Below are 25,054 nucleotides of genomic sequence, written 5' to 3'. Positions count from 1 at the left end.
GATACAATGCCAAAGCATATTTTCAATTCAAAGTGAGTTATTACAAATAGACCAAGGAAGACAAGCCACAGACTGGAAGAAAATATTTGCAAAAAAGTTACCTGGCAAAGGACTATCATCCAAAATATACAAAGAACTCTTAAAACTCAACAATAAGTAAATGAACAACTGATTTAAAAAATGGGCAGGGGCACCTGGGTGGCTCAGTTGGTGAAGCGTATGTCTTCGTCTCAGGTCCCGGGATCAAGGTCCACATCCAGTCCCCTGACCAGTGGGGAGCCCGCTTCTCCCTCTCCCTCTGCAGCTCCCCCTGATTGTGGGCTTTCTTTCCCTCTCTCTCTTACTCCCTCTTTGTCAAAAAAACAAAATCTTTTTAAACAATGGGCAAAAGACCCGCACACTTCACCAAAGTGAAGCATATGAAAATATGCTCCACACTTGCCATCAAGGAAATGAAAATTAAAACAATGAGAGACCACTACACACCTATCAGAATGGTCAAAATCTGGAATCTTGACAACACCAAATGCTGACACAGATGCACAGAAGCTGGTAGGAATGGTTGGTGACAATGCAAAATGGTTTGGAAGAATGCTTTGAAAGAGTTTTGCAGTTTCTTGTAAAACCAAACATACTCTTACTATATGATCCAGCTATCATCCTGACTGGTACTTACCCAAAGGAGCTGGAAACTTATGTCCACACAAAATCCTATATGTGGATGTTTATAGCAGCTTTATTCATAATTGCCAAAACTTGGAAACAACCAAGATTTCCTTCAGTGGTTGAATGGATAAATAAACTGCAGTACATCCAAACAATGGAATATTATTCAGCACTAAAAAAGTGAGCTTAAAAAATGATAAAATCACATTCATTTTTAATAATGTCCTTGTTTTCTGGAACAAGACAACCCAGCCTCACCTTATTTATATCCTGTCCCAAACTTGGAATCAGCCATTTCTCCAAAGATCCCTGGTTTCTGTGATGGGAAATAGTATTTAGGAACCACAGTCTAGATGCTAGAAGTACTCGTTGCTAGTCAGTCATCATTGTTTCTAGACATTTTTAGTGGAGAGAGCTAGAAAATACATAACTTTTTAAAAAGTGCAAAAAGGATGAGTTCACACTAATATATTTTTTTAAGATTTTATTTATTTGAGAGAGAGAGACAGAGTGAAAGAGCATGAGAGGGGAGGTCAGAGGGAGAAACAGACTTCCCATGTTGCTGGGAGCCTGATGTGGGACTCAATCCCAGGACTCCAGGATCATGACCTGAGCTGAAGGCAGTCGCTTAACCAACCACCCAGGGACTCCACACTAATATTTCTAATTAAAATTTAAGATTGCAGAGTTGATTCTGCAACCAAAGATTCTGAAGTTTCTGAAATCTAATTGCTTTAATCTGTCATTAGATCTATCTCATAATAGCTGCATTGATATTATATATACAATTATATATATATAATGAGACTAGTAAATGAAAATTTAAGATTTTGTCATAGTTCTTTTTACCCTTAGAGTATACCCTAATAAAGATACAAAGTCAAAATACCTTTTGTAAGATTGGTATCTGTCACCAACTTGATAGTTATTTTCATTCATTTCAATTGGTTTTCAAGTTAGCTGTCTTCTAGTGATGTTACTTAGGTTGTTCCTTTTTTTCCATTTTTGCTGTTACAGACCATACCACAGTGAAATTTTTCTTTTTTTTAAAGATTTTATTTATTTATTTGACAGAGAGAGATCACAGCAGGCAGATCACAAGTAGAGACAGGGTGAAACAGGCTGCTTCGATGCAGAGCCCGATGCAGAGCTCGATCCCAGGAACCTGAGATCATGACCTGAGCCAAAAGCAGAGGCTTTAACCCATTGAGCCACCCAGGCGCCCCACAGTGAAATTTTTTTAAAAAGATTTATTTTAGAGAGAGAGAGAGAGAGAGAGAAAGAAAGAATGGGAGGAGGGACACAGGTAGTGGCAGAGAGAATCCCAGACTTCCCGCTAAGCACGGAACCTCACAAGGGCCCTCATCCCAGAACCCTGAGATCATGACCTGAACCAAAATCAATAGTCAGATGCTCACCTAACTGAGCCATCCAGGCGCACCCCCCCAAATTTTTGTTTTTTTTTTTCAAGAGAACTTTCACTATAGTTTTCTAAAAGTGAGACTATTGGGTTGTATGACCGTATATTCTTATGTAACTTTGCTGGATATTGTCAAAATCTTTTCTAATAAAGTTTGTATCATTTTGCATTCCCTCCACCAATGTACCAAAGGAACCAGCTGGGTAATAAAAGGAAGAGGCTGGGATATTAGAACCTAGAACCTTGGTGACTGAGGAGAGGGTCCTGCTCAGCCACTGCTTAATACCTAGGGAGCTAGGAAAGGGCTTCTGGGAGTCAGAACTCAGATCTCAAAGACAGCTCGTGGCACAGGTGGCTGGGCCTCCCAGGAGTCTGAAGGAGGCTCCCTGAGGAGGTAGGCCTGAGGCCTGTGAGGGGCCCATCCCAAGTAGTGCTGGTATCTCCACGGGGGCGTAATGAGGCCGGTTCTAGGAATGCTAACCCAGCTGGTGACAAACCAGCTCCTGAGCCCCGGAAAATCACCATCGCTGAGGGGACGCTGATAGAAAAAGCACATGAACAAGAAGGAGACCATCCTTTGTCCCTCTTCCTGATTTTGTCTCTTTCTATCACCCCCTGTTGACAGAAGTTTTAAAAGTCAGCTAGCAAAGAGAAAAAAATAAAAAACAACAAACAAACAAACAAAAAAATGTGATTTGTAGAGTTCCAGCATCACACAGCAAATTGTGGAGAGGTGGGCTTGGAGGTGAGAGAGAATGGCCGGCACGTGCCAGAAGGTGGAATTTATTCCGTAAAAGTAAGAATGTTTCAGTATCAACAAATCAGGGAATACAGTTTGTTATATTAATACTTCTAAGGAGAATAATCAAATCCCTTTGTGCGGGGCTATTACGCTATTATATTTCAGCTTCAGGTCCACACTCTAACTGCACTATGTTACGGCCAGGCCTTTGCAAAAGCCCATTTTCTGGCAATAGGAGGAGATAAATGCAAGCTGCAAGTATGGAGGAGGAAAAAGAAATTTGCTCCTTCCTGTTCGCTTCTTGTTCCTGTCGGCATCATCACAGAAATGGCTCACCGCCCTGGCAGGAATAATGGACTTCAGAGCAACGGATGGTTCCAGTCTGTAGCGTTTCCACACTCAGACCAGTCTTGTCACCGCCCGTCAGGGAAACAGCACTAACCCGTGTATACCTTCCCTAGAGCCCTGGAACTCTTCCTCCAAGCTTTTAGGTTTCAATAATTCCATCCTTTTCTTTTTGATCCTCCAGGCCCAGAGGTACCTCCTGTAGTTACTTCCTCTATGACATTCCAGGCGTCCCTTCTGCCTTTTCAGTTCTTGTTTAGTTCTGTACTATATGGCTAACAACTTATAAAATAATTGTGGTTTCTATCTCTCGGCTGGACCCTGACTCATACAATCTCTCTCTGTACCAAAAGTCACTTGACAAAAATTCAACACTCATTCATGATTTTTTTAAAAAGCACTCAGTAAAATAATTGATAGACAATACTTTAATGTGATTATAAATTACACATAACCAGCTCAAAACTCAGCATCTTACTTATTAGGGTAAAACCAGAGGCATTTCCATGAAAATCAGAACAATACAAGGATATCTATTCTTTTTACTACGATTTAACATTTTACTTAAGGTAGTAAGCGGCAGTACAATTAATTAGACAAAAGAAAGCAATGAGATGCATAAGATTTGGAAGGGGAAAAAAAAGAGGTAAAGTTAACTTAGTTTTCAGGACATATATCTGGAAAATACTACAATGAATGTTCGGTATTTAACATACAGAAATCAATAATGAACATATATATGCAAATAATAATTAGAAGAGAGAATCAAAGGAAAGATCCCATTTATATTACCAAGAAAAAAATAAAATACTTAGGTGTAAATTTATTAAGAAATATGTAAAAGCTCTAGGAGGGAAACCTTGATACTCCCCCTAAAGTCAATGGATATGGTAGTGGAGCATAAACAGATACACAGACGAATACAACAGAAAATTGAGAAATAAATTTAAGTGCACATGGAAATACAACATAAAAAAGGGTGGCATTTCAAATCAGTACTGGAAAACATGGACCTTCTCATTAATGGGGGAGTCATTTGGAAAAAGGTCAAAATTGCATCCATATCTCATACGGTAGAAAAAAACCCACATGAATCAGAAATTCAAATGTAAAACAAAATGAAACCATGGGTAACTGTCTTTATAATCTGGAAGGAGGAAAATTCTTTATTGTTACTAAATTCCACCAGCAATAAAAGGTTAATAAATTTGACTACATAAACTGAAAAATAATTTACATGGGAAGGGGAAAAAAAAAGAAAAATCTCACAGAAAGGAGGAAGAATAGAAATAAGCAGGAGGGACAAAAATATAATACTGGAGACTGACTCTAGGAGGTCCATAGTCTCCAAGTAACAGGTGTATAGGAAAGAGAACAAAGACTGTCAGGGTGCCAAGCTCTTAATCATTGTGTAAACTATTCCTTTAATAATGTCTCCATTCAACCGGCATTGTTATAAGTAAATTCCGTGGGACTCTGTATTCCTAGAGCAGTTCTTCAGAGTTTGGTCCTAGGACAGTCTGCCCCAGAATGATCTGAAGTGTTTGTTAAAAACACTGAGTCTGCAAAAAAAAAAAAAAACAAAAAACAAAACAAAAAAAAACAACACTGAGTCTGCCCTTTTATTTGTCAATTATTCCCTAAGCAAGCTTTTCCATCCAGGCAGAATAGAATTTGACTTGCCCGTGAATACAATAAGCTATGTTCACTGATCTCAGACATTCAAAGGATTTATTACTTTCTACTACTAGTATAGTAAGGGTTCTTTAAAATAGTTATAAAAACCAAATTTAAAAGAACCTGAAATGTTAATCCCCTCAGCCAAGTCATCAGATTACACAGAATGGAAAAAATACAGAAACTGACATCTAACAGGTAAAACTGAGAGTAGAAGAATGAAGGGAGACAGAAAACTGGCCAAGGCAAAAGGCAACTTTTAAAATCGAGGTGATCAAATATATTGGATGGTTTTAAAAATAAAACAAAACAAGATAGCTTGGTATGCAATAAGATAACCAATGCAAAAATATTTACAACACATTTTATTTGGTTAAAAGGCTAACAGCTTTTGCTTAGTTAAAGGCTGTTAGGTTGAAGAAGTTTGCAAAAACAGGAATGTAAGTCATAGGATGACCAAAACGATTTTAGAAGTTTAATATTATAAAACAGCTATTTGACACTCATATATGTAAACATAAGAATAGATAAATTAATACTCATGGAAAGGTAGAGGGGGGAATCCTTCATCACGCATTTCATCTTTTGGATCCTTGTTACATCCCTGTTTTGACTTGGTATGGTTTCAGAATTCAAAAAAACCCCAGAATTCATAAGTTCACCTCATCTTCTCATCTTCCTGCAAAGTAAAAAAAAAAACAGAAGATGAACAATATTAACAATTCAAAGCTGATGCTTTTGCTATGAAGCATGGAGAAGAAAACTCCTGTATCATACGTCTGGAGTACTCTATAGTAGGAATTATAAAATTAGGCTTAAGAAAAATTGACCAACTTAGATTTCACACATTACCTGTTTGTATGTATTTCCTTTTTACTATGAATCTCAGCATACATAGAAGAATATATGAAAATGTACAACTTAAAACAATAAATAAATGTTGACGTACATACCACCCAGGTTAAGAAAGAAAATGTTACCACACCTCAGAAGCCTCTGGTGTTTCCCTGTCTAATCACATCCTGTCGTCCCCCAAGAAGTAACCACTATCCTGAGCTGTGTTCATCTCTTCCTTGCTTGTCTTCACATTAAAGGTGTTTTTTCCAACATATTTATTCACTTCCAAGTCTCTCCTCCATTGAAACATTAAACATTCTTATTTCACATTCTGTATCAAATTCTGCTCTCAGTTGTTTCTGCTGGTACCTGGTTCCCTTGTGTATGTAGTGTTTAGGATGAGCTGACTGTTTATTTCCCTTGGAAAATTTGTTGAGGACTGAGATGAGGGAGGGCGCTGGAAAATATGTGCATTTGCTACTGACGGACGACAGGGGGCACTACAAGTCATGGACTAATACTAAATCCTCAGCATAAGGTTTTCTGTGACTTCCAGATATTGTGAATTCCAGCTGCAATGCACTAGAGTTTGATACTGGTTACGAATTCTCAGATTTTTTTCCTCCTCAGTTCAGTACTAGAGTTATTTCCTGGGGCTTAAAAAAGCCGGTGGGAAGGTTATTTTTCGTTTGCTCTCCTACTGAGAGAGTAGCTCAACTTTATTAAAGGTGATCTACTATTAGATTTTTCATTTTAGCTAAACCCGAGGATATGCCTTCTGTCCCCACCCCCATAACGCTGTAAATCCAACACTTAGGTTCACCTAGTTTGGTAAATATGTTTGGGCAAAAGCCAGTCTGAGTCTACCTACCTTTCTGGGTTCCTGCTCTCTGATGGGAGCTTGCTTTCTTCTTGTCTAGCTAATAGATATGTCCAAGGGAGTTTTTGGTTTAGCTTTTAGCTTAGTTTTGGTTTGGCTTTTGTTTTTTAATATTTTACCTAGTAATTTCATTTTATTTTTAGTTTGATCATGCATCGGATATATCATCTTGGAAGAAGTGGAGCTGTATTTATTCTCTACATGATACCTGTTTTTTAGATGACACACATACACATGGTCCTCAATTACAAAGGTATAAATGGTAAATAGTGAGTGAGGTCTCTTTCCATCCTCTGTACTCCTCTCCAGAGCCAATGATACCATTGCCTTGAGTAATTAGATAGGGTTTAATTAATTATTTTAGAAGAGCTACCTACTCTAAATACAGCAAAATGCTGTAATGAAATAGTATTCTATTTTAGTTTAGATCTATTGGGTGTATAGATTACTTGCTAAATGGTTTAGTTGGTAAAGTTTTTAAAAGCAAATATCACAATGAAATTAGTGTAAATACCAAGAAGGATGACAACCCAGCTGCCTTTACTTTTTTTTTTTTTTAATTTTTTTGGATGGCATCCAGCAGATACATCACAGCTTCTGATAGGCCCCCAGTGAGAAGAGATCCTGAAGGATGCTGCTTGTGATGTGTTATAGAATGATCACCTCAGGCATTAAGGATAGGAGTGGAAGAAGTTAACAAGAAGGTAATACGAATGTATTTTTTAAAGTCTTTATCTTTTAAGTCCCAAAGCACTGAATATGACAAAGGGGGCCATTTTTAATAGTAAAAGTCCTAATCTACAATGATTATATGGTAATATATATAGTAATCACTACTATTACCACAGGAGTACATTGTAATTAAGATATTTATGTACCAAATAGCATAGCAACTACCTTTATGAAGCAAAAACGACAGGAGATGCACGGAGACAGAAAGGAAACAATAGTAAGAGATTCTGATATTCAATTCTCTCAGTGCAAGACAGACGAAGTGGGCAAAAAATAAGGAGATACAAGATCTAAAGGAGGGGGGTTAATCTTATGAATATATGTCAACTCTATACTCTGAAAAAAGAGGGTACATATTCTTCTCAAGTACTCACAGCATAGTTACAAAAGCAAATCCAACAGTACATTATGAAAAACATATACCATGACCAAGTAAGATTTATTCCAGGAATGCAAGTTTGGTTCAATATTAGAAAACCTATTATTGGGGAACCTGGGTGGCTCAGTGGGTTAAGGCCTGTGCCTTTGGCTCAGGTCAGGGTCCTGGGATGGAGCCCCACATCGGGCCCTCTGCTCAGCAGGGAGCCTGCTTCCCTTCCTCTCTCTCTGCCTGCTTCTCTGCCTACTTGTGATCTCTGTCAAATAAATAAAATCTTAAAAAAAAAAAAAAAGAAAGAAAGAAATAAAACCTATTATCATACATCATGACCCTGAGAGCAGATTCTCCCACAGTAAGGCCTCCATATGAGAGCGATCTCAGACAACATCTTCAATAATTAGTTTTGTGAGACACTAAGTAGAGCACCTAATTCAGTGCTCTAGTCCAGATACCTGGCCCACAGAAACAGAGGGATAAGAAATTTATAGTGAGGGGCACCTGGGTGGCTCAATGGTTTAGGCCTCTGCCTTCGGCTCAGGTCATGATCTCAGGGTCCTGGGATCAAGCCCTACATCGGGCTCTCTGCTCAGTGGGGAGTCTGCTTCCTCTCTCTCTGCCTGCCTCTCTGCCTACTTGTGATCTCTCTCTTTCTGACAGATAAATAATAAAAAAATTTAAAAAAAAAGAAATTTATAGTGAAAAAAACACAGCAGACACTACTGTAATCAACTGATCAAAGTTAACATTAGTGAGATATACTGACAGGACAAAGCCCTAACTGATGCAATGAAAAGGACATACAATTTCTGCAGAATTCTTGCAAAAATGCTTAACTGCATTATAATCATGAGAAAACATCAGACAAACCAAACTGAGGGACAGTCTACAAAATAACTGACCAATAGTCTTCAAAAGTGTGAAAGTCATAACAGGAAAGGAAGGAATGAGGAACTGTCATAGGCTGGAGGCAGCTAAGGAGAAACTTTATCTAAACAGCGAAGGATGTTAATGGACATCCAGGAGGGTTTAGTTGATAGTAATGTACCAATGCTAATTTTCTAATTTTGATCATTGTACTGTGGATAAGGTGTTAAAATTAGGGAAAGCAAGAGAAGGAAACTTTGTACTATTTTTATAACTCTTTGATAAGTCTAAAATTAGTTTAAAATAAGAAAGTTTAACTTGCAACTAAAAAAAAGACAACTCAATTGAAAAAAGGGGAAAAGATCTGAATAGACTTTTCTTTTTTCTTTTAAAAATTTTTTAAAGTAGGCTGCTTGCCAGCATGAAGCCCAATGTAGAACTTGAACTCACAACCCTGAGATCATGACCTGAGTTGAGAGTAAGAGAATTATTATATGATCTCACTCATTTGTGGAATTTAAGAAACAAAACAGAGGATCATAGGGGAAGGGAGGGAAAAATAAAACAAGATGAAATCAGAGAGGGAGACAAACCATAAGAGACCTTTAATCACAGGAAACAAACTGAGGGTTGCTGGAGGGGAGAGGGGTCGGGGGGATGGTGTAACTGGGTGAGGGACATTGAGGAGCACAAGTGATGTAATGAGCACTGGGTATATAAGACTGATGAATCACCGAACTCTACCTCTGAAATTAATAATATACTATATGTTTATTAAATTTAAAATTAAAAAAACCCAAATTAAAAAAATCAAGTGGAGGAAAAAAGAGCAAGGAAACAACTTTTCTATGATTACAACTTCGGATGTGCTTCATCTTAAATTGTGCTTGATACTCAATCGACAGTGCTTGGAATAATTGCGTGTTTAATTTTTCCCTCTGCCAAAAATGATATTGAGGTACTGTGGCCCTTTTATATAACCCAATAATTTTCTGTAATGTGAATAATTTCACCCTCTAGTTTATTTGTGTTCAGTGTAGATATTTGAGAATTCATGTTAATTATTAAGTTTAATAATATAAACAGCTAATCCATGTGGTCCATGCTACAGCTCTAGAGAAAAAAAGAATGGGACACCTAACTGACTGAGCCACCCAGCTGACCCTGAATAGACTTTTCTTTGACGAAGATAAAGAAGTGGCCAAAAGGGACATGAAAACACATTCAGTATCATCAGTCAACAGAGAAACACATATATAAATCAAAACCTTAATACGATACTACTTTACGCCCACTACTATGGTTAGAATTATCAAAAAGCCAAATGACAAAAGTGCATTGGCAAGGAAACGGGAGAAATCAGAACCCCCATACATCATTGGTGGTGATATAAAATGGTGCGGCAGCTTCGGAAAATAGTCTATATAATAGTCAAATGATTAAACAGAGTTACTACATGACTCAGGAATTCCACAAGTAGGCATATATCCAAGAGAAAGAAAACATATGGAGACACATATTTCAAGACTTTCAAATGATATTTATAGCAGCATTATTCATAATAACCAAAAGATGGAAACAACCAAATGTCTGTCAACAAGTGGATAAACAAAATGTGGTATTATCTATATGACAGAGTATTATTTGGTCCTAAAAAAAATGAAATACTGACAAATACTATGACATAGTATGACAAGGGATAAACCCAGAAACATGCTAAGCGCAAGAAGAGAGTCACAAAGACCACACATTACACGTTTCCATTCATATGAAAAATCCAGAACAGGGAAGCCTATTGAGATACGAATTAGGTGAACGGTTGCCTAGGGCTGGGGGTAAAGAAATGTTCTAAAATTGATTGTGATGATGATATGCATATCTGTGAATATACTAAAAAAACACTGAATTGTATACTTTAAATGATGAGATGTATGGTATGTGAAATTATAGCTTGACTAAACTGTTTTTTTTTTTTAAACTGCTTGATTCTTTTTTTCTTTTACCCTCCCTTGTATTGCTACAATGTATTGGTTATTGGTTTGTTTGTTTTTTTAAGACTTTATTTTTTTAGAGCAGTTTCAGGTTTATAATAATATTGAGAGGAAGGTAGAGATTTCCCATATGCCCTCTGCCCTTACCTATGCACAGCTGTCCCCACTGTTAACATTACTCATAAACATTGTATATACCTTATCAATGATGAATCTGCACTAACATATCATAATGTTAGTTGAAACCTACAGTCTATCTTAGGGTTCCCTTTTGGTGTTATACATTTTAAGGGTTTGGACAAACATAATGATATCTATCATTAGAGTATCATACAGAGTATTTTCAGTGCCCTAAAAATCCTCTGTGCTCCACCTGTTCATCTGTCTCCCCGCCCTCCGCCCCCGACAACCACTGATCATTTTTTTTACTGTCTTCATAGCTTTGCATCTTCAAGAATGTCATATAGTGGGAATTATACAGTAAGTAGCCTTCTCAGATTGACTTCTTTCACTTAGTAAAATGCATTTATGGCTCTTCCTTGTCTTTTTATGGCTTGATACCTCATTTCTTTTTAGCACTGGGTAATATTCCACTGTCTAGATATTCCTCTAACAGCTTATTCCTCCATTTACCTACTGAAGGACATCTTGGTTGCTTCCTAGTTTTGGCAATGTGAACAAAGCTGCCATAAATATCCATGTGCAGATTTTTGTGTGGACATAAGTTTTCAACCCCTTTGGGTAAATACCAAGGAGTGTGATTGCAGGATCATACAGAAAGAGTATACATTAAGTTTTCTAAGAAACCACCAAGCTGTCTTGCAAAACAGCTGTACCCTTTGCCTTTCCCACCAGCAGTGAACGAAAGCTTTTGTTCCACACCTGTTATTGTTTCAAAATACCTGTGAGAACCATCGATGCCTTTCATTTTATAAAAGAAGCAAATACAGAAACATTGCAAAGGATGAGAAAATTTAAGGATAGTTTTCTCTGTCTTTTTGAAAATATGATCCCAAATGTGATTGGGTTCTGCAAAATAGGCTACTTTATTTATCCTTTTAAAAAAGTGAGATTTTCCACAAAACACATGCAAAAGGCGTTTGGACATTTTTTGAGATAATTAAGGGAATTTGAATAGGGATTGGCTGTTAGATGACAGTAAGAAATTGCTGCTAATTCCTATAGATAATTGCTGTGATCATTGTTATCTAGTTTGTTAAAAGTTCCTTTTTAAAAAGAGATATATACAGAAGTGTTTTTGGGATTAAATGACCTAGTATTAGGAATTTGCTTTAAAAATACTACAACAAAAAAGGATAGATGAAATAAATAAGGCAAAATACTGATAACAATTAAAGCTGAAGAATGGTGGATAAGTACAGGGAGTACTAGCTTCCCTTTGTTGGGGTATGTTTTATATATTTTTTTAAAGATTTATTTATTTATTTGACATAGAGATGGAGAGAGCAGGGTAGGCATAGGGAGAAGCAAGCTCAACACTAAGCAGGGATCTCAGGACCTGGGATCACGACCTGAGCTGAAGGTAGATGCTTAACCAACTGAGCCACCCACGTGCCCCTATTTATTTTAGAGACAGAGCGAGAGAGCGAGAGCGAGAGAGAGACAACATGTGCACAAATGAGGGTGGGTAGGGCAGAGAGGGAGAGAGAGAATCTCAAGCAGAGTCCCTGCTGAGCACGGAACCCAACTCAGAGCTTGATCTCACGACCCTGAGATCATGACCTGAGCCAAAATCAAGAGTTGGACGCTTAACTGACACAGCCACCCACATGCCCTATGTTTTAAATTTTAAAAAATGAAAGAAAAAGACTATTACTCTCTAAGGCTAAAGAATAAATAAGCCACTTGGAATTCCTCTAGGGAATAAGGTAGAACACAAATGAAAATAACAGACATGGAAATAGTGATTTGCAAATCATAAGCAACAGGTTTTTTTGGTTTTTTTTTTTACAAAGTCTGTTCAAAGAATAAAAGAAGACATTTCTTCGACTCTTACCCATATCATACTGTGATTATTACATCAAAAATATATTGACATTTAAAAGTGTTCAAATACTAATTCAGACAGGAATTTCTTTTAAAGCATGTAGTTTATAATATCACACTGAGATGGACTGAATATCACTGAAATAATTACCTTTTGAGATTTGGCTCCTTTAAATCGAGAGGAGTACACCTTCTTTTTCGGCTTGGTAATTCTAAGGATGGGTTTTCTGACTTATTTTCAGCTTTAGCAGTGTTATTTGAAAGAAAACTATTTGTCAAGTCCTGTAGTGTTCTAATACCTGCAAAGAATAATTTTCACAAATATTTATATATAAGAAAAGGGACATCCTCATATGGAAATAGATATGGGATATTTAGTGGTTTGCAAATTACTGGTGACAAATTTTTAAACTTAGCAATAATCAAGTTATAATTTTAAATATTACAATGATAGCACTGAAATTATTTGTGAGTCAGTTTTTTCCCCAGCAATTAAGGGAAAATAGACTTAAAATTTGAAACAAACTACCAAAGTAGACCACAACATTTTTATTCTGAAATCACATATAGGCTGCTAAAAATTCTCCACAGGTCAACTCTACTCACAGAATCATACAAATTACCATATATTCATTCAACATTTGTATCAATTGCTTACTCCGTGAAAAGTACCATGAAGAACACAGAGATGCAAGACGGCTCACCAGTCTTCTATCATGGACTGTCAATCTAGATTTTTGTACTTTTTTTTGTTTTTGTATTCGTTTTACTTGGAATAGCCTTACTCATCAAAATCCTAGTGTTCTCCAACTTGAAAAGATATCTGTACCCTCATGTTCATAGCAGCATTATGGATAACAGCCAAGACATAGAAACAACCGAAGTGTCCGTTGATGGAGGAATGGATAAAGTTGTGGGGGGTGCGTGCATGTATGTTAATATTATTTGCATATTATTCAGCTATAAAAAAATGAGGAAATCCTACCATCTGAGATAACATATATGGACCTTGAAGGAATTATGCTAAGTGAAATAAGTCACACACAGAAAAACAAATAGAGTAGGATCTCACAACAGGAATTTAAAAAACAAAAACAAAAACAAAAAAAAAAACAAAAAAAAAACCAAAAAACAAAAACCCAAACCCAGCAAGAGATCAGACTTGTGGTTACCAGAGGCGGTGGAGGGTGGACAGAGGGGGAAAGAGAGGAAGGTAGTCAAGAGGTGTAACTTCCAGTTATAAGATAAATAAGTACTAAGGATACAATGTACAGCCTGATGACTATAGCCAACACTGCTGTGCGGTATGTAAGAGGGGAGAGGGGGCGCCTGGGTGGCTCAGTTGGTTGGGCATCCGACTCTTGATTTTGGCTCAGGTCGTGATCTCAGGATTGTGAAATCAGGCCCTGCATTGGGCTCTGCACTGGGCATGGAGCCTGCTTAAGATTCCCTCTCCCTCTGCTCCTCAATCCCACCCCACCCTCTCCAAAAAGAAACAAAAGAAAGTTAAGAGAGTAAACCCTAAGAGTTCTAATCACAGAGAGAAAACTTTTCTTTTTTCTTCTTTCTTTCTGTTTACTGTATCCATTTGACATGATGGATGGGAGCCGAACCTACCGTGGTAACCATTTCACAGAACACGTAAAGCCAACCATCATGCTGCATGCCTTAGAGTTATACAGTGATGTCAATTATTTCTCAATAAAATGGGAAAAAATTTCTAGTATTCTATATACATATATATTCAATTGTTAGTCTCCCAGTAGAAAACTTTGATTGATACGGGAATGTCCAATGTCACAAAATTTCTAATAATGAAGGACCATCCTTAGGATCCAATGTTTAAGGGGGGAAAATGGGATAACTAATGTTATATATAGCATGACTTCAGGTATAGACTTTTAAATTCCATAGAGTCAACTCTGTATGCACATGCCAGAATGCTGACTGCAGTTCTTCTGGGTGACTGTTTTTCCTCCTATTTTTTGATTTTCTACTTTCAATTTTCTGCAATGAGTATTCTTTTAAATAGCTGGGAGAAAACATAAAGTAAACATTAAAGATAGGGGCGCCTGGGTGGCTCAGTCGTTCAGCGTCTGCCTTCAGCTCAGGTCATGATCCCAGGGTCTTGGGATCGAGCCCCGCATCGGGCTCCCCGCTCGGCAGGAAGCCTGCTTCTCCCTTTCCCATTCCCTCTGCTTGTGTTCCCTCTCTCTCTCTCTCTGTGTCAAATAAATAAATAAAATCTTAAAAAAAAAAAAAAGATAAAAAATCCTACCTATCCTTTACAGCCTAAAATGCCACCCATTTCATGATGTCTTTGCAGGTTCCTCTTGTCCAAATCACTCCGCATAATCTGTTAGCACACATGTGCTTTTACATTTTACATACATCACTGTATTTCTTGTAATTTTTAGGTACATGTATTCTGAGGAAAGGATTTGGTATTACTTATTTTTTAATCCTCTAAAACACCAAATCAGACAACTTTGTGGTAAAGGCCAAATCTGTTTTTTAGGTTATAAATATCCAAGACACTACTCTGTTATCTTCCAAAAATATTAAACTTTCTTTAAATTGCTTTATATTGTTTCTACAGTTCAGGCTACACAGTTAAATGACTGTTTTTAGCTCCACAAAAATATCAATTACAACAGAAAATACTTAACTGGTTAAGTGAAAAAGGACAGCACTTTCAAAACTTGGTCACTTCAGCTAATGACCTACCTATTTCTGATTTTTGTGTTCTCTGGTTGAATTTCATCCCTTTCATCTTCTCATGTTCATCAGCACTTACTTGAAAACTCGGTGAGCTCTCCAGGGCAAAATTTTCTTTTATCATCAGATTTTTACTAGGAGAAATACTCAGAGGTACTGAATCCTCATGCATACTCTTAAAGGATGATTCTTGTATGTTAGGTGAATATACCTGAGATAAAGATTTAAATGCATCTTTGTAAAAGTCTGGCTTCATTTTGACAAGTCTCTCATTTTCTGAATTTTTTTCCTCCACAGCTTGTCCAGATTGAACTGATATTTCTTGGCCAGTGTCAGATATCACCTGCATTACCTTATGGCTATCCGAAGAAGGATAGATGGTCTTCCTTTTCTTCGATTTACATGCTGTTTTGCTTACTTTTCTGCTCTGGCACTCTCCTTCTTTTACCACTTCCACAAAAGGGGTATCTCTTTTTTCATTCAGAGTTGTAGAGCTTTCCTTCTGATTCTCCTGCAGGACCATGTGCCGCCCAGGATCAGAATCTGCTTCATTAGTAACATATTTTAAACCTGATTCTAGGAACACAGACGTGTATAAAGAATCTCGTGACCGCGAAATAGATTTGTTTTCACCTTTTGCGAAAATCTTTGCCTTGCCTGATGATTCTTTCCCAGGCTTTTTAACTAGTTTGTAAGGATTTGAAATTTGATCCCAATTTTCCTTTTCGGTACTATCAATTTCCATAGAGTATCCACTGATGACACCTTGACATTCAAGTCTCTGTTTAGATACATTTACTTGAAAAGCAAGATCTTTTGTACAGCTTTCTTGATCGCGCACGTCTTTATCATTACCCCCACGTATGTGGTACTTTTCAGAAATTATTTCTGTCTTCCGATTTATTTTCTGCTTAAGTTTCTTATTTATTTTTGATTCATTTTGCTGAGCAGGTTGTGTCTCAGTCACGGGCTTTTTCAAAGCCAACACATTCTGTGTCTCATAATCGTATAACTTTCCATTATTGTGGGTGGAAAGATAAGCTGTTTGTAATTCACTTGTGACTTCTAAGTTTTCAGAAATGGTTTCTTTACCTGTTTGGGTTAGGGAAAAGAAGTTACCTTCTTCTGGGTCATATACGCCTTTTTTTTTAAACTCATTTACTTGGTTCATTTCCACAATTATTTCTGTCTTCCGACTTACCTTCTGCCTGGGCCTCTTATTAATTTTTGATTTATTTTGCTTTGTAGGTGGCATATCAGTTACATGTTTTTTCACTCCTAAAATGTTTTGAATCTCATCATGACATAAGTTCCTAATACCTCTGCTAGAAGCATCAGCTATCTGAAACTCACTTGAGTCTTCTAGGTTTTCAGGGATGATTTCTTTTTCCTTTTGGGTTAGAGAAAGTAAGTTATCTTTTTCTGCGTCTTGTATGCTTTTGTCATCATTCTCATATACTTGGTTGATTTTAGAAATGATCTCTGTCTTCCGACACACCTTTTGCCTAAGCTTCTTATCTATTTTTGATTCATTTTGACAAGCAGGTTGCATATTTTGGATATGCTTTTCTACGCCCAGAACCTTCTGAGTCTCATAATCATATAGGCTTCCACTACCTTTGGTAGAAAGGGCAAGTGTTTGGAATTCACCTGGGCCTTTTATATTTTCAGGGATCATTTCTTTATCCTTCTGGGCTAGGAAGAAAGAACTACCCTTTTCTGGGAAATACATATTCTTGTCATTATCTAAATGATTCACTTCAGAAATTATTTCGGTCTTCCGATTTACTTTCTGCCTAAGATTCTTAAGAACTTTTGATTCATTTTGCTGAATAGGGTACACATCAGTGATCTGCTTTTGCAAATCCAACACATTTTGGATCTCACAATCACACAGGTTTCCATTATCAATGCTGGAAAGAGCAGGTTTTTGAAACTCATCTGACACTTTAAGGTTTCCAGAGATGGTTTCTTTATCCTCCTGGGTTTGGAAGGAAAAGTCACATTTTCCTGGGCCATGCACATCTTTAGCAATATCCCCATATACTTTGCTTGTTTCAGAAATTACTTCTGTTTTCCGATTTACTTTCTGTCTAAGCTTCTCATTTATTTTTGATTCATTTTGCTGGGCAGGCTGCATGTCAGTGACGTGCTTTTTCAAATCCGACATATTCTGGGCCTCATAATCACATAAACTTTCATTATCTCTGGTGGAAAGATCAGCTGTTTGAAATTCACTTGTGACTTCTAGGTTCTCAGAAGTGGTTTCTTTATTCTTTTGGTTTGAGAATAAGTTAACTTTTTCTAATTTAGGAATCACAAATGTCTGTCTAGAAGCTTTACTTTTACGATAAGGTAAAGAACTCTGACCCTCATCAAATTTATTCTCCTGCAGGAATTTATCTGAACTTTGGAAGAAAGAACATGCTTCCTCTTGCTCATTTGTTACATGTATCCTTTTCTTTCTTTTATTACACTGTATACTTTGTCTGTCGTCTTGATTAAAGCCATTATGAAGGGTTACTTTCTTCAGTATGTTCAAATGAGTCAGCTGCTCAGTATCGAAAATAAAATTTGGATCTTCTGACTCCCCTGCGCCATTCAAGAAAACTGATCTTTTTCCTGGTCCATTTTCAACCTTTTCCTCAATACTGATACCTGAACTATTTTTAAATTGTCTCTTTGATCTTTCTCTCTTTTTGTCAGAGCTTGAATCTTTCACTTTTCTGAACGTTTTGATTCCACATTCATTTGATTTTTTATTGCTTTTATTTCTAGTCCCTGTTGAAACTGTAATAATTTTGCTTCCTTCACTAGCAGTTAAATCCATGTCAGCATCATACACAGTTTTCTGCAACGGAAAGTCATCACTGCCCTGAAATGGAGGCCTGTCCTCTGCAGTAGGTTCACTTGTAGACTCAGAGGAGTCAGGAAGGCACTGCACGTTTCCTTGCATTTTAATATTCTTTGCATTGGTATGATCATTTATTTCATTATTCCAATTTAATTCTGGACTTGAAATGTGTTGTTGACCTAAGTCTGTCCTATGAGAACTGTCAACAGAAGGATTAGTTGATTCCTGAGATGATAGACGTTTTTTCCTTTCTGTCACATTACTGAGAGATAGCTCCTCCTTTCTGTGACTGACTGACTGGACATTTTTCATCTCACTCACTGGAGAACTCATGGAATTTTGGTCTGAGTGGAAATGACTTTCTATAAAATAAAGGGGAAGAAAATTCAGAAATAAGCAATGACGAGGAATTTTTTATTTTAAACAAGTAAGATTAAAATAATCAAGCTGTTTCACAGAAAGGATTCTGACAATGTGTACTCTGTTCAGATACTTAGAATCTACACTGATAAAAATAAGGTAGAATGATCAGAATATTCATAAGTCACATTTTACATTTGTATCTGTGGAAAATACATACTGAGAATTTACTGTTTTGGTCCCAACAGCAAGTATAGCTGACAGTAGAGCCATTAATATGTATTTCTAAAGTGGGAGGAGGCCAGCAAATGAACCCAAATAATACTGATGACTCTGATAAGGATTACTAGTGAAAGGCTTTGATAGTAAACTATCAGAAGTTTATATAAATTATATATACACACATACATTTTTATAAAAGAAAAACAATTCTAAGCTCTAAATGAAATATACTTACAGTTCCATAATCCAATTTGCAAATCTATGATAAACACACCAGCCAGACTCCCCTGAAGGATTATTATTTTAGAAATAACCATGTAAATAAAACATAAGTGTCATCATTTTCTCTGGTTCAACCATTATACAGGCTCAAGTTTTTGCTTTGGCTCTGGTCTTGAAAAAGTCACAAAATCCATTTAGGCCCCTAGTTTTGTTGTTTATGAAAAGGAAAAAGGATGAAACTAAATAAATATATGGTATCTTCCAATTTGTAAGCTAATAAGATACCAAGAAAAGCTCTTCAGGCTGACTCCTTTCTAAATATTGCTTGCAGAATAACAGCATAGACCACTGTGGATCAGACATTTGTCAGCACGTTTACTTAAAAATTAAATTTTTTACCAGCAGTTTTAAATAGTGGAATTTAGTAGATCTATAACAGAAGAGAGCTAACTTATTAAGTGTTTATACACCATGGGCCTCAAGAAGAAGTCTGATGAATGTGACTTTTTAATACTGATATTCAAAATTAATTTTAAAAATTTCACCCTTGGGAAGCATATCAACAATAGAAAAAGTACACCTGAATCATCTAAACCACACATATCATGATTATTTTAAGAAATAACAATTTGAAATTATACTGACTTGATAAAGGTTGTCCTGATACCAAAGAGGGAACATCAGGTGGTATCTTTGCTAGAATACTGTCATCATGTTGCATTTCCTCTTTATCATCATCATCATCATCATCATCATCATCATTTGAAGTTAATGGAACTCTAAGGGCAAGTGGAAATGAATGAGGAATTTTATATTTTATAAAAATTATTTAGAAAACTACACGGATAGTTCTTTTTATATTCCATTTATTTAAGATCCAACTACAAACCCACTCTGGTATCTTTTCATATTCAATTAAGACAATTATAGGTAGGAAAGAGATAGTTTCTGATAGCATGGGACCTGAAATAAAACAGGAATGCTTCTTACCCCGATAACCCCAGTGGCCTCAAAAAGGGGCTAATCACTGGTTGGCCTATTAGGATAATAGTACTAATGAAATGAATAAACTTCAAACATACTTACAAATACTCATATATAATACTTAGAACTTTCATACAATTAGTTCTGTGGAATACCCAAAACTCTTTCTCTAGTTTCAAACAAGTATAATTGTATGTAAAGTTACATGTGAATTAAAGTTTGCTGTTTCCAAAAGGCATCCATGGAAACTAAAGCCATATTCCTAAAGGAGGTAAATCTACTCTAAACTAAAATGGGGGGGTAGATAGAGAAACCCACAGAAATAATTACATAAACTGACCTTGAATTCAAAGAATGAGGGTTAATATTCCTGAATGTTAAAGATTTTGCCGTGAATGCCAAACATATCACAGATATTTAAAAATTATTGATAATGATAATAATAAATATTGACAAATATTTGTTAAAAATTTAAAGGCAACTATTAGTAGAATAGCCATTGGGAGGAAATTTCTCTGCCACTTGAAACAAATTAACAAAAATAAACAGGAGAGAGGTTTTGTTTCTAGTAATGGACAAATAGCTATTTTTGAATCAACCCTATCAAACATAATGATGATAAATTCTGGATAAAATATTTTAAAAAATTATCTGAAGTAACTGAAGAGTAAACAAAAAGCAAGTAGATAATGAAGAGGGGGGTTAATACTTTAAAAAAGATGAATTTACAACCTCAGCCATGCCACATTTTTAAAAAGTTAGAAACCTATATTCTTGTTGATTCAAGGTAAGAATTAAGGACAATTAAAACAGCTGCAGGGGGCGCCTGGGTGGCTCAGTGGGTTAAACCCTCTGCCTTAGGCTCAGGTCACGATCCCAGGGTCCTGGGATCGAGCCCCGCATCGGGCTCTCTGCTCGGCGGGGAGCCTGCTTCCTCCTCTCTCTCTACCTGCCTCTCTGCCTACTTGTGATCTCTGTTTGTCAAATAGATAAATAAAATCTTAAAACAAACAAATAAAAACAGCTGCAGAAGGGTGTTTGATGGGGGAAATAACAGGAGAGGTAGAGAGGGGAACCCCAAATTTTGTGTGTAAACTCCCCCACTGCTCCCCCAATCTCTGGCTGACCCATAGATCACATATATGGGAGGAAGATTCCAACCAGCCCAGCTAAGGATAAAAAACCCAAAATGAGATTTCATATGTTGCCCCTTATAGGGAAATAAAAAGCTTGAGTTCAGACAAGGCAACTGCCTACTAAAATAAAAACATCAGGGGTGCCTGGGTAGCTCAGGTCATGATCTCAGGGTACTGGGATCAAACTCTGCATAGGGATCCCTGCTCAGCAGGGATTCTGCTTCTCCCTTTTTCTCTGCTTCTCTCCCTGCTTGTGTGCTCTCTTTCTCACTTTCTGTGTCAAATCAATAAATAAAATCCTAAATTAAAAAAAATAATAAAATAAAAATCTTTAAATAGATAAATAATAAATTAATAAATAAAAACACTAAACTTGGAGGAACACACCTGAACTCAGATTTTTTACAGCATACACTCACAATAAATCCAGGACACAATCCAATATTATTCAAAATATAAAGTGATAGGAAAAAGTGTTCAAACTCTAGAGAAAAAGATAACCAAAAGAGAATGCTCCTGATATAAAATGCTCACGAAAATATGCTCAATATGAAGATATTGAGCATGAAAGTATTCTCACTATCTTTAATCATCAGGGAAATCCAAATCAAAACCACAATGAAATACCACTTCATACCAATGAGATGGCTATAATCAAAAGGGTAGATAGTAACAAGTGTTGGTGAGGATGCAAAGAAACTGGGACCCTAACACTTTGCTGATGGAAATGTAAAACAATGCAACAGCTTTGGAAAACAATTTGGTGGTTCCTCCCAAAGTTAAACATACAGTTCTACGACTCAGCAGCTCTACTTGTAGGCTTAAACTGAAAACTATGTCCACAAAAGCTTGTACACGAATGTTCACAGCACCAATACTCATAATAGCCAAAAGTAAAATAGCACAAATGTTAATTAACCAATGAATGGATAAGCAAAATATGGTACAGGCAAATGAGAAAATTATTCAGTCATATAAAGGAATGAAGTGCTAATACATGCTACAAAATGGACAAAACTTGAAAATGTTACGCTAAGTGAAGGAAACCATACACAAAAGGCCACATATTGTGTGATTCCATTCATACGGAATGTCCAAAATAGGGAAAGTCACACAGACAGAGAACAGATTAGTGACTGCCAAGGGATGGAGAAGAGGAGAATGGGAAGTGACTGCAAATGAACATAGGCTTTCTTTCTGAAGTGATGGAAATATTCTGGAATTAGTGGTGAGGACTGTACAATTTTATGACTATATTGAAATCCACTGTACACTTTAAAAAGATGCACTTCATGTTATGACAAATTTTGTTATGTGAATTATACCTCAAATTTAAAAAATAAGTGGAAGAAAATAAAGAGCAGACACCAATGAAAGATGAAATGGAACAGAAACTGACAATACTACAGCTATCTTGATAAATTAAAAAAAAAAGGAGATACAAATTACCACTATCAGGGATGAGAGAAAGAACCTCACTACAGATGTGACAGGGATAAGAATAATAAGGGCATATTAACTTTATATACCAATAAACATGACTGCAAGAAATGGATGATTTTCTGGAAAAATAGATATTTTCTAAATTGACTGAAAAGAAAGAGAAAATCTGAAAAGCCCCGTATTTATTTAAGAAATCAAATTAACAATTAAAAACTCAGGTCCACATTATTTTCTTGTTAATTCTTTCAAACACATAAGAAAGAAATACCAGTTGCACAAACTCTTTCAAAAAATGCATCAAGGGGGAGGAGTCAAGATGGCGGAGAAGTAGCAGGCTGAGACTACCTCAGGTAGCAGGAGATCAGCTAGATAGCTTATCTAAAGATTGCAAACACCTACAAATCCAATGGGAGATCGAAGAGAAGAAGAACAGCAACTCTAGAAACAGAAAATCAACCACTTTCTGAAAGGTAGAACTGGCGGAGAAGTGAATCCAAAGCGACGGGAAGATAGACCACGGGGGGAGGGGCCGGCTCCCCGCAAGCGGCGGAGCAACAGAGCACAAAATCGGGACTTTTAAAAGTCTGTTCTGCTGAGGAACATCGCTCCAGAGGCTAAACCGGGGTGAAGCCCATGCGGGGTCAGCGTGGCCTCAGGTCCCGCAGGGTCACAGAAGGATCGGGGGTAGGGCACCTGGGTGGCTCAGTGGGTTAACCATTGCCTTCGGCTCGGGTCATGATCTCAGGGTCCTGGGATCGAGCCCTATATCGGGCTCTCTGCTCAGCAGGGAGCCTGCTTCCCCCCACCTCTCTCTCTCTCTGCCTGCCTCTCTGCCTACTTGTGATCTCTCTCTGTCAAATAAATAAATAAAATCTTTAAAAAAAGAAAAAAAAGAAGGATCGGGGTGTCTGAGTGTCGCAGAGCTTACAGGTATTAGAACGGGGAAGCCGGCTACAGAGACAGAGCCGAGGAGTGAGCTCTAACCTCGGGGTTACCTTGAACTGGTCGCAGGCTCGGTCCGCTCGGAGCGCGGCCGGAGGCCAGGGTGACGGGAGTCATTGGGCGCTGTTCTCTGAGGGCGCATTGAGGAGTGGGGCCCCGGGCTCTCGGCTCCTCCGGGCCGGACACCGGGAGGCCGCCATCTTTATTCCCGCCCTCTGGACTCTACGGAAAGTGCTCAGGGGACAAAAGCTCCCGAAAGCAAACCCGAGCGGATTACTCAGCCCGGCCCCAGGTAAGGGTGGTGCAACTCCCCCCGGGGCAAAGACGCTTGAGAATCACTACAACAGGCCCCTCCCCCAGAAGATCAACAAGAAATCCAGCCAGGACCAAGTTCACCTACCAAGGAGTGCAGGTTCAATACCAAGGAGAGCAGCGGAATTCCAGAGGAGGAGAAAGCAAAGCCGGAACTCATGGCTTTCTCCCCATGATTCTTTAGCCTTGCAGTTAATTTTTTTTTTTCCCTTTACAATTTTTTTCCTCTTCTTCTGCTGAATTTTTTAAACTTTTACGCCTTTCTTTTTTAACGTTTTTTAACTAGTTTATCTAATATATATATATTTTTTCCTTTTTATATTTTTTCTTTATTTTATTTTTTTTTCTTTCTGAACCTCTTTTATCCCCTTTCTCCCCCCTCACGATTTGGGATCTCTTCTGATTTGGCTAAAGCATATTTTCATGGGGTTGTTGCCACCCTTCTAGTATTTTACTTGCTCCTTCATATACTCTTATCTGGACAAAATGACAAGGCGGAAAAATTCACCACAAAAAAAAGAACAAGAGGCAGTACCAAAAGCTAGGGACCTAATCAAAACAGACATTGGTAGTATGTCAGCTCTAGAGTTCAGAATGATGATTCTCAAGGTTCTAGCCGGGCTCGAAAAAGGCATGGAAGATATTAGAGAAACCCTCTCGGGAGAGATAAAAGCCCTTTCTGGAGAAATAAAAGAACTAAAATCTAACCAAGTAGAAATCAAAAAAGCTATTAATGAGGTGCAATAAAAAATGGAGGCTCTCACTGCTAGGATAAATGAGGCAGAAGAAAGAATTAGCGATATAGAAGACCAAATGACAGAGAATAAAGAACCTGAGCAAAAGAGGGACAAACAGCTACTGGACCACGAGGGGAGAATTCAAGAGATAAGTGACACCGTAAGACGAAACAACATTAGAATAATTGGGATTCCAGAAGAAGAGGAAACAGAGAGGGGAGCAGAAGGTATATTGGAGAGAATTATTGGAGACAATTTCCCCAATATGGCAAAGGGAACAAGCATCAAAATCCAGGAGGTTCAGAGAACCCCCCTCAAAATCAATAAGAATAGGTCCACACCCCGTCACCTAATAGTAAAATTTACAAGTCTTAGTGACAAAGAGAAGATCCTGAAAGCAGCCCGGGGAAAAGAAGTCGGTAACATACAATGGTAAAAATATTAGATTGGCAGCAGACTTATCCACAGAGACCTGGCAGGCCAGAAAGAGCTGGCATGATATATTCAGAGTACTAAACGAAAAAAAGATGCAGCCAAGAATACTATATCCAGCTAGGCTATCATTGAAAATAGAAGGAGAGATT

At 37.4% G+C, this 25,054-nt stretch overlaps 1 protein-coding gene across 1 annotated transcript in view; it reads right to left on the bottom strand.

Moving 5' to 3' along the window:
* Window positions 1-5,406: 5,406 nt before the first annotated feature.
* The window catches only part of LOC111141208 (shugoshin 2), a 42,190-nt gene continuing 22,542 nt past the window's right edge, over window positions 5,407-25,054 (bottom strand). The window contains 7 exon segments of the mRNA XM_022493618.1: window positions 5,407-5,529; window positions 12,692-12,839; window positions 15,268-16,398; window positions 16,696-18,474; window positions 19,462-19,488; window positions 19,491-19,532; window positions 19,535-19,695. Of these exon segments, the coding sequence (XP_022349326.1) occupies window positions 5,514-5,529; window positions 12,692-12,839; window positions 15,268-16,398; window positions 16,696-18,474; window positions 19,462-19,488; window positions 19,491-19,532; window positions 19,535-19,695 (3,304 nt within the window). The 3' untranslated portion in view covers window positions 5,407-5,513.

This window comes from Enhydra lutris, unplaced genomic scaffold (assembly GCF_002288905.1).
Source record: "Enhydra lutris kenyoni isolate GAN:26980312 unplaced genomic scaffold, ASM228890v2 scaffoldscaffold1, whole genome shotgun sequence".
NCBI lineage: Eukaryota > Metazoa > Chordata > Mammalia > Carnivora > Mustelidae > Enhydra > Enhydra lutris.
This window is presented reverse-complemented; position numbering and strand designations above follow the sequence as displayed.